Here is an 18184-nt window from a genome sequence, read left to right on the forward strand (position 1 = left end):
CTAAAAGACACTTGCATAAAAGGTTTCATTAAAACATTTACTGGTGGCAGTTCCAGAGGTCTTTTAAAACATTTACACTCACAAAGTCGTGAATACCAAGTCAGTGAGTTGTTCAAATGACTTCTTCTCATGAATATGGTAAACATTACACCACCTGGAGGCCCAGTTATACCTGACAGGAGGGTCCTCACAAGTTGGAATGCCAAACGTGTGTGTGTGTGTGTGTGTGTGTGTGTGTGTGTGTGTGTGTGTGTGTGTGTGTGTGTGTGTGTGTGTGTGTGTGTGTGTGCATATACCTGTGAATGTGTGCGTTTGAGTTTTTAGTACACACACCCGCTTCCCAAACCTCACACGTACTTGTGTGAGCTGACAGCAGAGGAAGCCAAGTCTCATGCAGCGCTTTCAATCTCACCCAACAGAGATTTTCCTCTTCCATTTCATTTTACATTCACGGTCAACACACACACACGCACACACACACACATATACATATATATATATATATATATATCTCCTTGGCACCCCCTGTCTTCTCACTAGCTGAAATCGTTTACTCTTTCGCAACCTCGGCCGCTTTCAACTCAGCAGGACTCCAACACTGTTGCAACGTGTGTGTGTGTGTGTGTGTGTGTGTGTGTGTGTGTGAGTGAGTGAGTGAGTGAGTGAGTGAGTGAGTGAGAGAGAGAGAGAGAGAGAGAGAGAGGTGCGCTTAGCTCAGTGTAAGTGAAATGCAGAGAGAGAAATAACTTGAAGGATGACCTATAACAGTGAGGGAGGATGATGCAGTAGGAGGAGATGAATGGTGAAATAACACATGATGTATTAGTTGTCCCAGGTTATCTTGTCTTATCTGCTGTTGTTATGAATATCCAGTGTTACTGTGTGCTAATAAATTGTATTGCCTTGAACTGGGAAAAGAGGTCAGAGAAATCGAAAGCCTGATAAGATATGATGGAAGACAGAAAAATGAGTCATACTGCAGCTGTTGGACGGGTCGCAGTCAAAAGGTGAGCACGGCTCTATGCCAATCACATTCACTGTGAGAGAGGACAGTCACAGCAAGGCCCAGGGCTGGACTGGGACAAAAAAATCGGCCCGGGCATTTTGACTAGAGACCGGCCCACCAAGTATTATAGCAAAAACCATAAAGCCGTTGAATGAAAACAAACACTGTTGTCACAGTGATGTACACTGTCTCGTTGGTATATATGCATCAGTCTAATAAACTTAAACCTACACCATCCTCCCTATTCTGGTATTCTAAACAGTACCCGAAAGTAGACTGCTTGGTCGAGTTAACCTCCTGAACTATCTACAACACATGGTGAAAACCTGAAATTAAGACAGAGAAGACTAGAGGTGAGACATGATCATTACAGATTACTGATGACAGATTTACATATATTTTCATAAACAATTAATTTGCCACATCAATAAACAGCATGGCAGGGCAAAATATTTTTTCTAACATGGCAACCTTTAAAAAGTGAAAGGAGACAGAAAGACAGGTGAGAAAGAATAAAACTTAGTTGACTTTTTGATGGCATTTTACACACAGTACTGGTACAGAATCTAGAAAATGTGGGAAAATACTGGCATCATATACAGTACTTAGCTACTTCTGAAGAAATTATGATGGGACCCTAAAAAAATTACTATGTACAATAATGGATTTCTATACATTTTACATCAGATGAAAATGTTTGCTCTAAGATTCAGATAATTATTTGTTAAAAGCGAGACATTTTAAATGAGAAAAAGAAAGAAAAGTATTTCCTTGTGCCCTCCTCTCCCTGTTAATGTCCTACCTGGGTCCCTGGCAACACTTTGCTAGACCCGCCCCTGCACAGTCACCAGCTGTCAGCTACTTAGAAAAGGATCCTGGTGTTATTTGTCTCTCAGAAACAGTTCATAACTTCCTTTCAACTCATTCATGTCACCTAAAAGGTAAACCTGTTTCTCCTTCACCTGTTCAGCTCTGATGATTCAGTAAGAACATCTCCTGGTTTCATCTTCATGTTTCTTTCTCACCAGATAACCAAACCGATATCATGACCAGCAGCTTTTACAGCTGTGGCTCCAGCAAACATCAGCTGATACTAGAAATTAATATTAAATCAATTCTAACAACAGCTGATCAAGCTTAAACGTGCTGCTGTTGTTTAGCGCGACATCTGCTGGTTTCCTCTTTCTGGCGCAAGGTGGGAGATAAACAAACAAGAGAGAAAAGCTGATCAGATGATCATTGATCAGGTTCATGATTGAAGTGAAACCTTTATGGGGCGGGGAAAAAAAACAAAAAAAAACAAAAAACGAAAAAAAACCCTAACCCATAAAAACAAATAATTACCATCGGCCCACCGGCCAGTCCAGCTATGGCAAGGCCTGATCACTTGAACATTAACAGGCCTGCAGCATGAAGTGCAGCAAAGAAACCAATGTGGGAAATTGCTACTGTAACTGTAAGAAGGTCAAAACTACAAGGATAACATCAGGGTTACTAAAATAAAAAGAATGGCAGCTTTTCTGAAAGTTTTAGGAGCTTTTTGGTGTCATGTGCACTCAAGGTACTTGGCACATGATTTGGTAGTCCAGAAAGTGCTACGCAGAGCTTTCTAGGCCCATGTTTGCATGTTACAGCTGTGCACTGTCACCAAGGGCCAATGTCTAAAATATTAACAACAACTAATGTGGGCAATCCTTGATTATGTTTATGCTGTTGTTAGCTGTTTAGCTTAGCCCCTGAAAAATTGATAATATACAATGATGGTTTTGTTTTTTCCTGCCATCATTTCCTTTTGTTTTCAAGCCTACTTTCCAACCAGTCAGCAATTGAGCTACACAAGGAGACTTCCTAAATGGGCAATTTGCTGATGGCTTTTGGACTGCACACACGTGCGTCTCTGTAGCCTCTGTGGGCACTGAATCCTTCTTTCTACCACAGGGCTGCACCTTTCTGGTCCCCCTCAAGAATATGACCCAGTCCCCTTTAATGTCTCCTTAATCATTGCTCATGCTGCCTGTGTGCATGCCCAAAGTTTAAAACTAATCATAAATGTCATAATCTTTTTTTTTTTTTTTTTTTCCTCCTAAATCTTTTTCCGAATTCCTAAACTAAGGTTTGAAAACTTTAAAAGCTGGATCAAATAGGTTCTTCCCCTCACTTCTTGACACAAGAGTTTCAGTGAGGTAGGGAGTGGATTTATGAAGAGAGCAGTAGGAAGGTTAGGTGAACGCGCTGACCTCAACACGAGGCAAGTGTCATTCTTTTCAGATATTATGATGTACTTCCTCTTTATTCACTTTCTGCTTCAGTTTGCCCTCATCTAACTGTGAAAACCTTCAACACAATAAGCCCTTACAGCCATTTCCATAGGAACCACACTCACAAAGTATGCCCTTCCTTCTCTTGTGTGATTGTATGGATGTGAAACTAGAGTGGCAAGAACACAAACACATTCCTCCAATGGAGCAGCACTTCATGCTTCTTACAGCTTATACTTACACCCTGCAATCAAACATAGTAAAATGTGCCTATGTTGCCACATTTAGACGAGCACACCCCCTGAGCTCAGACAGCTCTGTCAATGAAAGAATGGGGGTGTTATTAATTTGATTAAACGTCTGTGAGTTATGCCTTCATTAAACTTCATCAAGGCTAATTAGTATCCTGGCATTGAGATGTGCGACCCACTAAAATGCTCTTCAACTAACCACCTCTGATGACACTGTCATAATAGTCACCCACTTTGAACATGTAACATAATCATGCTCAGTTATTAGTTAAATCTTTAGTTAGTTTTACGATCATTTCTACACAATAGCTCAAAATCATCCATGCAGATATTTTGTCTTTATTCTGAAGTTTGAGAAACTAGCACAGACTTTAATTTACTGATCGCCACTTACAAACCTGTTAAACTTACAGCTGAATAACTGTGGGTAAAATAAAGCAGTACAACTTCAGAGAAAGTATCTCTTTTAATGTGGGCATTTGTACCAGACTGTCACTGCGAAAAAGTACCGAGGATGAAGTCCTCGACTTGATTTACCAGCTGATGTTCCAATTCTATTGCTATTATGCAACCAATTCAGTATGCGACCAGATGTGAAATATAGACACAACCTTTCCATCTGTGAAAAACAGCCAGGAAACAGTCTTTGGAGAACACAATGAGGGACAAGGCTTCTGGGACATGGCTGAGAAGCTGAGAGGCAGGAGCTGTCTAGGTTACTTTAGTGTTTGTTTGTTTTTTTTAATTCTTCTGGTACCTGACTGGGTTGACTAGTGTACTTTTAATAATACTTACAAATCCTGTTTAATGACTCCAAGTATCCAGATGCCAGTCAATGCCAGTATCCAAGTGAATGAGTAATACAACTCCCCCACTCAGAGCAGTTATAAAGGGGCAAAATATCCATAGAGGTCAAAACCATCTCCTGTACCAGGCTGTAACTAAGCGTTTTGTTTACTTGTAATGCCCCAACTTACAACCTAATAAAAGGCAAGTGAAGCAGCAAATCTTGCAAACTAACTGGTACAACTTGAGAAGTGTTCTTATAAAAAAGGTGAAATTTATGATAACACACCCTCCCCAGTATGGTCCAGTATAAACAGGCCAAAGTAATGGGAGGTGAAGAGAAGACCCATAGCTGTAAAGTCAATTTCCTTCTCACCTTCATGCAACAGCAGCTCCTTCAGACTAAAGTTACAGCACTGACATTCACAACTCCACATATTTTATCCAACACACATGCACGCACGCATACAACCACAACAAGGATTTTTACATGCTCCTCTTAGTCCCCTGTGTTCCCCTCTGCTCTCTCTTTGGTCTCTGTGCAGCTATGAAACTTTATCTGGGGGAACACAAGTGCAAGATACACACACACACACACACACACACACACACACACACACACACACACACACAGCCACAGCTGAACTGCAGTTTCCACATGATCTCCAAATTGTAATTAGATCAGACGTTTACACAGATAGCTTCATAGGCACAGTCCACTAGGCCACTTTGCCTCCACTCCCATCTTCATGAGTTTCTCTCAGACACACACACACACACACACACACAGATTCCTCCAGCGTGATTCAGGAGAACTCTGCTTTGTCTGGAAATTGCTGAGAAATTAGTTAAGGTTCAAACAACACAAACTATAATGCAACAATTCTGCAGGGAGGACAATGTATCTTTCTGTGTTTATCTGTGTGGCTACTGTCGTTCTGGATTCTCACGGTCTCACACACACACACACACACACACACACACACACACACACACACACACACACACACACACACACACACACACACACTCAAGAACAGTCGAGAAAACCAACTTGGAAAATGTTGTTAAATAACATAAAAATTTCTCTTCTCGGTTTTACGATCCATTTCCCTCAATCCAATCAGTCAAATACAGGGAGTGCAGAATTATTAGGCAAATGAGTATTTTGTCCACATCATCCTCTTCATGCATGTTGTCTTACTCCAAGCTGTATAGGCTCGAAAGCCTACTACCAATTAAGCATATTAGGTGATGTGCATCTCTGTAATGAGAAGGGGTGTGGTCTAATGACATCAACACCCTATATCAGGTGTGCATAATTATTAGGCAACGTCCTTTCCTTTGGCAAAATGGGTCAAAAGAAGGACTTGACAGGCTCAGAAAAGTCAAAAATAGTGAGATATCTTGCAGAGGGATGCAGCAGTCTCAAAATTGCAAAGCTTCTGAAGCGTGATCATCGAACAATCAAGCGTTTCATTCAAAATAGTCAACAGGGTCGCAAGAAGCGTGTGGAAAAACCAAGGCGCAAAATAACTGCCCATGAACTGAGAAAAGTCAAGCGTGCAGCTGTCAAGATGCCACTTGCCACCAGTTTGGCCATATTTCAGAGCTGCAACATCACTGGAGTGCCCAAAAGCACAAGGTGTGCAATACTCAGAGACATGGCCAAGGTAAGAAAGGCTGAAAGACGACCACCACTGAACAAGACACACAAGCTGAAACGTCAAGACTAGGCCAAGAAATATCTCAAGACTGGTTTTTCTAAGGTTTTATGGACTGATGAAATGAGAGTGAGTCTTGATGGGCCAGATGGATGGGCCCGTGGCTGGATTGGTAAAGGGCAGAGAGCTCCAGTCCGACTCAGATGCCAGCAAGGTGGAGGTGGAGTACTGGTTTGGGCTGGTATCATCAAAGATGAGCTTGTGGGGCCTTTTCGGGTTGAGGATGGAGTCAAGCTCAACTCCCAGTCCTACTGCCAGTTTCTGGAAGACACCTTCTTCAAGCAGTGGTACAGGAAGAAGTCTGCATCCTTCAAGAAAAACATGATTTTCATGCAGGACAATGCTCCATCACACGCGTCCAAGTACTCCACAGCGTGGCTGGCAAGAAAGGGTATGAAAGAAGAAAAACTAATGACATGGCCACCTTGTTCACCTGATCTGAACCCCATTGAGAACCTGTGGTCCATCATCAAATGTGAGATTTACAAGGAGGGAAAACAGTACACCTCTCTGAACAGTGTCAGGGAGGCTGTGGTTGCTGCTGCACGCAATGTTGATGGTGAACAGATCAAAACACTGACAGAATCCATGGATGGCAGGCTTTTGAGTGTCCTTGCAAAGAAAGGTGGCTATATTGGTCGCTGATTTGTTTTTGTTTTGTTTTTGAATGTCAGAAATGTATATTTGTGAATGTGGAGATGTTATATTGGTTTCACTGGTAAAAATAAATAATTGAATGGGTATATATTTGTTTTTTGTTAAGTTGCCTAATAATTATGCACAGTAATAGTCACCTGCACACAGATATCCCCCTAAAATAGCTAAAACTAAAAACAAACTAAAAACTTCTTCCAAAAACATTCAGCTTTGATATTAATGAGTTTTTTGGGTTCATTGAGAACATGGTTGTTGTTCAATAATAAAATTATTCCTCAAAAATACAGCTTGCCTAATAATTCTGCACTCCCTGTAGAGGCAGCGTTACATGACACATGAACACAAATACACGTGCAAACACTTGCTTCTAAGTGGCCTGCACTGTGGGGTTTTCAGCCACACAAAAATATGTTATTACATTTCAAAAAGTCGTTGAAATCTTACTTACTTGAGAAAATGCATAATTTAGTTAGCAGAACAATAATCTCAGAACTGGAAGACACTTTAAGACAAATATGCTCTTTATCTGAGGGAGTGAGTGTAAGCGCCTGTCTTTGATGAATGTACTCTCGTCTGATATTTGGAATACAGATCAGATTTCAATAAAGATGAAACAATAAATTTAATGTCAGAATTTGGGAGTTGTGATCGCTTAAAGCTGTACGACTTGCGGTGCTAGTGGAGACGCAGCCAATCAGGACGCATTCTTGTTAACACAACTCATCAACTATGTGTTATTTCAAAGTGTTCATTTAAGTAGGCAACTTTCCATGGATGTATGCGTTTCTTCCAGTTATCAAGCAGTTTGGACCAGTCGTACCGGCTTCAGCTGCTAGAGAAACTGAAGCAGGCTGAGCAGAGGTGCTAAATAAACTACAAATAACCTACACAAAGAAGGAGGAAATAGTATTATTGTAGGGTCTTTAACTTGCAATGTTGCGAATCTTGCAAAAGTGTGTTGTTGCTATAGAAATAAATTAGTGGCTATCCCAGCTGACATAGGTAGGCGTGGTACACCCTGGACAGGTCACTAATCTGTTGCAGTGCTAACACAACATGACTTAAGTAAAAGTCTAATAATTGTTAAGACTTGTTGCAGTGCCAAGGAGAAAATAGATTCTAAATATTATAAAGTATTCAGTGTTTCTAAACTATAAATACAGGCATATATCAAGGGAAAAAAGTGATACTTTGTTTCATGATTTGTAGTCTTCGCTGTTGGAAAACTGAACTGCATTAAGTTGATATGTGATGTGATCATTGATCTAGTGGATGCAGTAGCAAGAAGAAGCGGTGCGTTTGCTTGACAGTATCTACGGTTTTTAATGGCTGACTACTACAACAATACAAAATCTATGTGATATGAGAATTGCGATTATGATATTGACTGGACAGAATCCAAGAGAACCAGCGTGGAACTACAGAGCGGTGGAGCAGAGGATCGATCAGACAGTACTAATGGATTAGAAAGGTCCAGCTAGATGCTCTGATATCTGTCAGCTGCTTCCATGCGTCTCCTTAAATAAGTAACAAGATGCAGATCAATACACGGCAATCTGACACACTGAATATTCAACTGGCCAGAGATCAATAACGCCTCTCCCAACCTCTAACTAGCTTAATATGACAGAGGAAGACTGATGGAGAAAGCATATCAGCACATACACAAACACAACCACGCAGCTCTAAAGGAGGTTGGGGAAGTGTCAAATAAAAGGGCAGCTTGCTTTTTTCCGCTGTGAGCAGGCGAGGAGAAAGAAAAAGAGAAGACTCGCATTGACATTTCACACCAATACACCGGTGTTTAAAAAAAGAAAAAAATGCTGTGGAGATCTCCTCCACTTGACAAACTGACATGCTCTACAAGAGAATACTCCTGTCTGCCTCAGCTGCCAAGACTTCCCCTCCAGCCAAACTTCATCTGTTGCCAAAAGTCACTCAAGCATTTTTCTGCACGGGGCATACACCAAGCAGAGCGTCTGGCTCACAAGTACTACCCCACCTGACCAGTGACCCATTCACCGTTTCACCGGGTGATGATGGGATCCATATGGGTTCAATTACAGATTTTTTTTTACTTTTTATGGAGGGAAAAAAAGCCTCTGCCTGAGAACATTTCTACATTTATAGAAAAATTCAGAAGTCATCCAGTTATGTGAAATTAGTGCCAGAGACCTGCCAAGAACAACCAGAGTCTTGGTTAAGTGATGGGATTTTAATGCCTTGCTCATGGGGCTCATGCATAATATTCAGTCGGGAATAGCTGATTTACTCTTTAGAACCGCATCTGGCACGCTGGTTGATGTAACAGCTTAGAAAATTGATCTAGATTTAAATTAAACCTTTAAAAGGGAAATTACATTACAACAAATTACGTAAATACAAGTTCATTACAATGGAAAAAAGAAATGTTTTAAGAAAAGTATCAAAAATGTTCAAGTGCTCAAAGTATTGAGAATGTCTTTTTATTTCAATTAATTTAATAATCAGGTAAAAATCTTCTTCAGGTGCTTGTTAAGATTTCAGAAGTTTGGCTACCTAAGGAAAGCATTTGAGGAAAAAACATTTTATGGTAAGTATAAAAAAAATAACGCTTAACTTAAAAACCGACAGATTGTATAAAATATATTTGGCAAATTTACAGTGTCTTTGAAATGACAAACTCAGAGGGACACACTTGGATTACTGTCACAGGCGACTTACTAAACATGCAGTGCTTTGACTTCAATGCCTCCTCATCAACAACCACGTGCCCATCAATGAGGTGAGTTTAACACGGTCATTGAGTCTTTATGCGATTTTATTTATCTGTTTCTTTTTCCTCCTCATGGTAGATGAATAAGCAGAGAGAGAAAAGAGAAACTGAGGATGATACCAACAGCAAAAAAAAAATAAAGTAAGAAACAAAGACTCACTGCATCCATCCTCGTCACTGTGGTCCCCGCAATCGTTGTCTCCGTCACACTGCCACTGGGCTGGGATGCAGGTACACTCCCCGAATGCACTGACCGCACACGTAAAGTGGTTCCTCCCACATGAGCACTCAGTGCTGCCCTGAACTCCTGCACACACACACGCACACACACACGAAGAGAAGATTAGAGTTTATCGCACATGCTCAGGTTAACTCAGGCACTGGAATTCATATTACCACAAAATGATTCTGCCAGATATACATAATAACTGTAAAATATTGAGACAGGGACTTTTATCCCTGCCCGTGACCTCCTGCTTTGTTTCTCGCTTTAATCTTGACACTCCTCAGCTGCTCCCTGCTTAGTATGTTGGATAAAAGCCTGAGAATGCCACAGTTTTTTGTTATAAACAAAAACACAGTTTCCTTCACTTTAATGTAATTTTCTGTTTCATAACTCTCAACAGTAAACTTTAACAGTAAACACAGTAAACTAGGACTCTGAATAGATTCAGTATAACCTTGCTTCTGAATTTTATGCTCTGATATCTGTCATATCTATTTTACAGAGTGATCGAAAGACTGTGCTGCTCATGTAAAAAGACGCTCCTTAGCTGCAGAAATAACAGAAGCACATCAGTGCCTTGGTATACACATACAGCACTGCAATGGTTAGTCACTCAGTTATTCAACACATACTGAATATATTTGTTGTTTTTAGTGTTTTAATATCCTTGATTTGGAAAAGGTTTCACGTGCAAATCTTTAGTCCTCCCTCTCACAAACCACTTTGATATAGAATAAAGTAAAATAAGCTAAAAGGGTCGTGTTATATCAAGTCAGCGAGGCCAAGCATCTCGAAGATTTTCAGCTCCCAAAATGACAGAGTAATTAAACTTTTCAAGGATGTGTGATTGTGCATTTGAAAAGCTGAGACCATCTCCTCTCAACACATATGCCTTACTGAAATATCTAAGCTATGTGGTGATGCAGAGGCCACGTGTTGCTTTCAGCTGAACTGGGCTTAATATGCGGGAGAGAGTCTCGGGGAGTAAAGTCTACTGTTAAGTTTAAAGTGAGCTAAACAACAACAAAACAAGCTACGATACACAGAAAGTCTGACTCATTTCAGCTCCTGAGAGCGATGATGTTTAGAACATCTGTATGTGTACACATGTCCTGTGGTGTTTCCAACTGAAATCCTCTGTGATAAGTAGGATGGGTGTCTTTTAAAAGCATCAACAAGTGACTGAGTAAATTTTCCCCCTGAAGTTTCTTCCTCAAAAAACAAAACAAAACCCCTGACAGTGAAATATGCATTGTTGTTGGACTGTACTGACACTAATGATTAACAAAGTGATTGATGAGTTCTGTGTGCTAAAAACTGATAATTTAGTCAATTTACTCATCTGACAGAGAAATCACTAAAATGTGACTAAAGACTGAAGTTTATTATGTTTAGGTTTTTCTTTTTAGGTCGACTATCAGTGAAATGAGCATGTTCTGAACTATTGAATCCCCATTCAGTGGACTGAGACAGCCTTCCAGTGTTTATGACCAATCTCTTGTAACAAGCTCAACTTTTATTGTTACAAAACATATGCTGTAAAAAGAGTAATAAATAAATATGCAAATAACATACGAGAAATGTAAATGTGAAATTTACATTTCTATTCAGAACACAATTGAACACTGAACTGTAATACCAAGCTAATATGTAGCATTACAGTATATACCGTGGCTTTTCTCTCAAGTCAGAGTTGAGTCTCCATCTTCAGTGCACCCAATTATACATTCCCTCAAATATCCCTGCGTAAATAAACACAAAACATCTAAAAGAGCAGGGGACAACATTATAGCAAACCAAGCAGGCGGTTGCTTCAATTGTGGAAACTTGCACACTGCCGAGTGCAAAAAACTTTTGCATATTTTTTGCAAAAAGGTGCAAAAGTTATACTTCAAATAATTTACTCATCAATATTTTTTTTCAGTTACATGGCATTTAGCTAGCTTACATTTAGTTAGCAATTTGCCAGTGTGACCGCTACAGCAATTTATCACAGCAGCCAGTTTATTTTTAGGGTGGTTACTGCAATGTTGAATACACCAGTGGTCCCACACACGAGTCAAAGAGAATGTCAAAGCTTGTATCTTGTGGCGGTCCAAGAAGGAAAAAGAATTATATTTACGGTACACTGAATGTAGACATGCTGATTCAGAACATTGTTAAGCACGGGAATAGGCGGTTTTATTAATATAGGCATACAGCAATTAAAATATTAAATAGTAATAACATTTTTATGAAAAAATAACATGGAAATACTAAAATAAAAATACAGTAGTAAGCAGATGACGGTATTATACTGTAAAGCTCAGAATCTACAAGTAAACTACAAAATAACCAATAAAATCTACACTGAACTTAAAAAAAGCAAAGAAAATTTTGATCTATAAAACATCTTCAATTTATCTCTGTTGCAACACGGTTGATTAGATGGATCGAATATAAATATCAGTTACTATCCTTTTATGTCATACACTGGGTATCTGTATACCAATAAACACTGGGTCTGATTTACTACCACAAAAAAGGAAAAGAAGGAAGAAAAAAAAGACACCACATCTTCAGACACATCACAGCAAACCATAACCAGGGGAGGAAATAAATAAAGGTTTCCCGTTTTGCTCTCACTTTGAAGCCCATTAATGGCCATCTGTGCGTGTCTGCGTGTGTGTGTGTGTGTGTGTGTGTGTGTGTGTGTGTGTGTGTGTGCGCGTGCGTGTGTGCGTATGTACACGTCTGTTTTGCTGAAGCTGGCCTGCCGCAACAAACCCAAAGTTTCTTGGAGCACGCATACGAATGTGTGTGCGTATGTGTGTGTGTGGTTCCTGGCCTCCTCACAAAGGCATCAGTCAACCCAGGAGGGCCTGGCAGAGAGAGCTCAGTAACCTTCAGATCCCTCCCACAGCACTAAATTAATGGCCTCTTTCTTTTCATTTCCCTCTCTCCCTTTCTTTCGCCTCATTCTTGTCTTTCCATCATCTCCTCTTCACACTTTCCCCTCAGATACCTCCATTATTCCCCCCTCTTCCTTACCCTCTGCTAGACAACTCTTCATTTACATCCTGTTACATTTGTTTTCATTTTCATGAATGCTCTATAATTCCTACAGTCCTCAGACCCTAGGAGTGGGACATTTACTCTCAGAAAAAAACAAAATGGGGCTATCAAAGACAGACTACCTGTCTGCTGGACAGACTGGGGTCTGAAACTCCCCGTGTTAAACTTTTCAGGTTGACACGGATCACTTATATTGGCTTTGTAGCGTTAAGCTTATGCGTATTTTACTCAGATGTGAGTGTGGGCTTGTACTGAGCTAAATTAAAGTGTGCGAGCTGGAGCAGAAGTCTTGTCAACATGAAACCACATCACAGGCCGCACATTTGTCAAACATACTTTGAAAAGCATAGGTCACTGGCTTCAACCGCAGCCAAAGAAACTTATTGACTATAGCAGGAAGCAATCAACCACACTGTCTTACACAGTCTCACATATTTCCAACCGTTTAGATCAGGGGTGGGCAATCTCAGTCCATGAGGGCCAGTGTCCCTGCAGGTTTTAGAGCTCACCTTGGGTCAACACACCTGAATCACATGATTAGTTCGTTACCAGGCCTCTGGAGAACTTCAGGACATGTTGAGGAGCTAATTTAGCCATTTAAATCAGCTGTGTTGGTTCGAGGACACATCTAAAACCTGCAGGGACACCGGCCCTCGTGGACTGAGATTGCCCACCCCTGGCTTAGATGGTGTGGCAGTCTAGAAAATGTTCAGATACAGACACAGTAACATCATCAATATTTCAGTGTCAGACTGGACAAAAACTGCCTGTAGACTGAAAGAGTTCTGGTGAAGGAAAGACTGTATCACATGTTCCTGTAATATAAGAGCCGTTGTTTTACAATGTTGCCAACACTATGTCACAAACAAAAAGTCACACTGCTGAGGTGTAGCAAATGTGCTTTATGGTACTAATACCCTTGACACACAAAGCTATCAAACCAGAAAATCAAGTCATCTAATGTTCATCCTGTGAACTGATGTGAACATGGAGCAAAATGGAAAAAATAAAATCTTAAGGGTTAAATGCCAGTAAATACAGCAAACGTTCGTGTAACCCCGTCAGTGAAAGTAATCACAACTTTAAAACCAAAAATGTATGAAGCGAAGAAGATGCCGATGTTCCTCGATGAGGCTTATGATGACGGGTAAATGCTCGGTCAGAGGGCATACAAAAAGACATTTATACCGTCTATAATGAGAGGGTGAACCTAGCAGGAAAATAAAGAGGGAATCATCACCCCTAGATTGTTATGTAAGGCTGCAGACAAAAAAAAAGTAACAAAACAAACACAAACACTATGCAGCAGCCAGGCCTAGCAGGCCGGTGCTTTCAAGAGCGCCAGCATGACAAGCCTCTGATGAATCACACAGATAGCAGATCACAAGCTGGGCTGTTTTCTAAAGACAGAGGATCACTTTGAGTTGTAAGCACAAGTTTAGCAACAATACATCATCTGAATAAAGGCTGAGGAGCACGTACAGTATAATCACCTGAAATGATTATACTGTACTGTAAATGTGAGTTTGGAAAACTGATAGCAACAAGTTTCAGACACAGAAAGCTCCAAAACCAGTATCAACTTTTTTTTAAGGGAAATTCCTTGATATTATCAAACTTGTAGACTTTCAAAAGGTTTCCAACAAAGAGAATCTGGATTGTGACTGTGATTGTGTGGGTGATTGTGAGTGTGTGTGTGTAGCAGAAGCTTTGCTTTGTTTAGTGTTACTCAAGGATAGATGTTGGTCTAAATGTACATGTAGATATTTTTAAGCTATATCCCGCTCTGTGGATTGGTTTGACAGTCATTTTTGAGCAGAGACACAGATAATTAATCTCTCCCATCACCTGCTGCTGGTAGAGCCCAGTGTGTGAGTTGTGACTCAGGAAAGAAAAAAAAAAAAAAAAAAGACCTCAGGCAGAGAAAAAGAAACCAAAGACCACCAAAGATCCTCCACTGCCGGTCACTATGGCCTTACACTGTCTAAACAGGCCTGGTATGGAACAAGACAGGTGGTCCCCAAAAAGGTAAACACAGACAAAATCCCACAAACCAACGTGGATGCCATGTTTAAACCCAGACCCACCTACAGCAAGGACCGAGCCGGAAGCTGGGGTGGCGCGAGAGCCTCAGATCTAACCAGGTGGTATATTCAAGCTATGTTTCACCATTTTACAATTTGCTGTTGTTAAATAGCTCAATGACGAGTGTGAAGTGTTGAAGAGAGAGCAGTTGGGCCAAAACACACAATGGTAACTCTGGCCTGGAGAGCGGGTGGCCACATGCTTTGAACAATGTCAAAAGGCTGCCAGTTAATTAGGCGTGGACCTCCCTGGAGTCTACCTGGAGGGTCGGCGCGGTATCTTTTTTGCAGTGCGCGAGTGCGTGGCTGTAAAAAAGTGATAAGCAGGAAATTGGGTTTGGGCAGAGGGATGGGGGTTGGTGGGGGTGAATCATCTGATGCAGAGTATAGGAGGGGAGCGCACAAGGAAGGAGTCCGGCCTTTTGTGTGCGTCTTCTGTTCTTCCTGCCACCCTTCGGCTGCTGGTGCCGCGCTGTAAAAGCACAGCTTAAGAGAGAAACAGCTGCGACTCAGCGTGTCAGCAACTGTTCAGCCCGAACCATCCAAAACCGGCCACATTCATGCAGCACTGCGCAGCGCTGCATACTGAGAATGGACACAACTGGCGTCCCGGCTTGCTGTCGGCCAACAGCGTCCAGCATTCGTCACTCCTCGCCGCGTGAGACTGCGGACAGAATGAGACGCCTGACTGCTTGCATACACGGAAAAGCTGTTCACCTGCAGTGGTTCTCATTCATGACTGACAGAGAACAAGAGAGCTGCAATGCTGTTTTGGCTTCCTGAGGGAGACAAACTTCATTATCAGTATATTCGGATTTTCCTAGGCCTAAATGACCCATCCTTAGTACACAGTAATATTTCTGCAGTAAGTAATCTTTTTTTCTAGCATATACAAGCTTATCCGAGTTTTAATTTCATCCCATTTCAATCCCATCTTCTATTTAAATTGGCTTTATATCCCAATACAAAAGTGTCTGAAAGAACATAAATCAAATTTACACGCTCTACAGATTCAACCAGATGGTTATTACCTTTAAAAGAAAAAAAATCTGAATGTCTATAATTTGATAATCTGTGAACAAGACAAGATCAGAGCAGAAAAGTACCGTAGTTTTCGGGTCATAAGCCGCTACTTTTCCCCCACACTGTGAACACTGTGGCTTATACTGATGTGCGGCTAATGCATTTTTTTCCCATGCGGCCAAAAATATTTTGCCTGGTAACAGTAGAGCAATAAAATTGATAAGTAGTATATATACGGTATATATTTTTACCGGTTGTTAAGAGACGTTGTAATGTTGTTTGTGCACTGTTGCGTAAAAAAACATAAGCAACGTAATTTGTGTGTTAAGTATACGTATGTATCAGTAAAGGTAGCCGTGTTACAGGCGCTGTTCGAGGAAAAAAAGCATTTTTTGTATGTTACCATAACGTTTATGTTACCTTACGGATTAAATTAAATGTTAAAAATCCTCACGTGTAATATTTCTGTGTAAATATCTCATATTACGAGTGAAACGCATACGGCTTAAAATCCGGTGCGGCCTGTACAAGTACAAAATTGATTTTCTTTCTAAAATTAGAGCATGCGGCTTTTAATCAGGTACGCTCTGCAGTCCGGGAATTACGGTAATATTTGCTGCTAGAAAGCGTTGTTTCTTTTCCCACCTTTCTGCAAAAGGAAAGCTTCTTCAGTACAACAGATTGGTCGAGCTGTTACAGGGTGTCACGCAGACAATCAATTCAGCTTCTTCCTGCCCATGTGATGATAGTAAATCAGATAACAGCTGCACTTTCAGCTCCGCTTTGGTCTCATCCACTTTTCTGGCTATCTGGTAACTTTCCGCCGTCTGGTCTGGGACAGGTGGCTCATACTTTTTGTTTTCTGCGGCCGCTGCTGAAAACACAGCCGATGACAGTGGTGAAACTGAACCGCACATTAAATGGCCCGTAAAACCAAAACAATACACTTAAAACGTTTAAAATGGTCCATAAAGACTTGATGATCATTCTCAGAGGATTTATTACCTTTCAGTTTTTAGACTCATAGAAAGAAATCGATTAGTGGTGCATTTATGAATATAAACTGCGTACCTCAGGCTATGAGCCCTTTCTCGTGATCTGGATCTCTCTCTTTCACGGCATATGGAAGCTGTAAAGCTGCTACCAACACTCAAAGAACACATTCACTGAATTCTCTGTGGTCACCATGGCTCCGGGTTATGCTGACCTGGCTTCATGATGCCGAACAGCTCATCATCCCTGCCAGTACCTCTCCTTAACATCGGCTCATCTCCACCTACTAATTTGCCGACTGTAGGTCAGACCGCCCTGATGTGGCAAGCCGTAACCACAGCAACACATGTTGAACCGTGCTGGGGAAAGGAAAAAACAAGTGTGGGGAACAACATGTTTGAGAAGTCATATATATGCAAAGCTTTATAAGCTTAAAATGCTGTCAACATCCAGTTTGTGCACTCGAGTATGTAAACAAAGTAGCAGACAAACAAGCTTAGAGCTGACGTCAAATCTTTCTGGACAGCTCCGTCATCACCAGCTCATCCTCCTGGTTTGCTCAGTAACACGCGCACACACACACACACACACACACACACACACACACACACGCGCGCACACACGCACACACACGCGCACACACACGCGCACAGAGACAGGCAGGACTGTCTGAAAACGAGGCAGTTGGTCCAGCAGCGGGGTTCTTTTCGCGCCTGCTCATCTCAGACTTTCATTAATAACACCAGTCTTATCACACTGCAGCTCTCAGTCACTTTTTTATAACATAACTCAGCAAGAGGGTGTGTGTGTGTGTGTGTGTGTGTGTGTGTGTGTGTGTGTGTGTGTGTGTGTGTGTATACACTTAGCCAATCATTGCCTAATAACTACATGTCACCTAAAAGCATGTGGGTGGATACTGTCCTTCATTCCCATAAAATGAACCAATTCAACTTAATGACACACACAGTGAACATTACCCCGTTGCCGGTGAAGTTTTATAAATTAAAGGCTATAGAGGGAAGCTGTGTACAGTACATTCACCCACAAACACACACACACAGACAGTGTCATGCAAGGCCAGTCGGCAGTCTCCCTCTGAAGTCACTTCAAAGATAACTCTCTTGGCCAGGGATGAGTGGACGGCCGCTGAACAGGCATGTGAGTGGACATGAGGTGGGGGAGGATACATGTAAGTTTGTTTTCTTCACTGAAAAAGAGAAAAGGAGATTTCCTTTTACAGGGAGTGTGCGCAGTACTATACATTTCATTTTCTGAGGCTGAAACCGTACTGTGAGGACTCCGGCTGCTCGGCACTGCACTTATGTGGTTTGGGGTCCCAATAACTGTGTGCATGCGTTCATATATCA

At 41.3% G+C, this 18184-nt stretch overlaps 1 protein-coding gene across 3 annotated transcripts in view; it reads right to left on the minus strand.

Moving 5' to 3' along the window:
* lrp4 (low density lipoprotein receptor-related protein 4) overlaps nt 1-18184 on the minus strand; it is a 110776-nt gene that overhangs the window by 53152 nt on the left and 39440 nt on the right. For all 3 annotated transcript variants that reach the window (XM_026177903.1, XM_026177898.1, XM_026177912.1), the window contains exon 2: nt 9598-9744. In XM_026177903.1, coding sequence (XP_026033688.1) covers nt 9598-9744 — 147 coding nt within the window. The remainder of the gene's footprint in view (nt 1-9597; nt 9745-18184) is intronic.

This window comes from Astatotilapia calliptera, chromosome 1, assembly GCF_900246225.1.
Source record: "Astatotilapia calliptera chromosome 1, fAstCal1.2, whole genome shotgun sequence".
Classification (NCBI taxonomy): Eukaryota; Metazoa; Chordata; class Actinopteri; order Cichliformes; family Cichlidae; genus Astatotilapia; species Astatotilapia calliptera.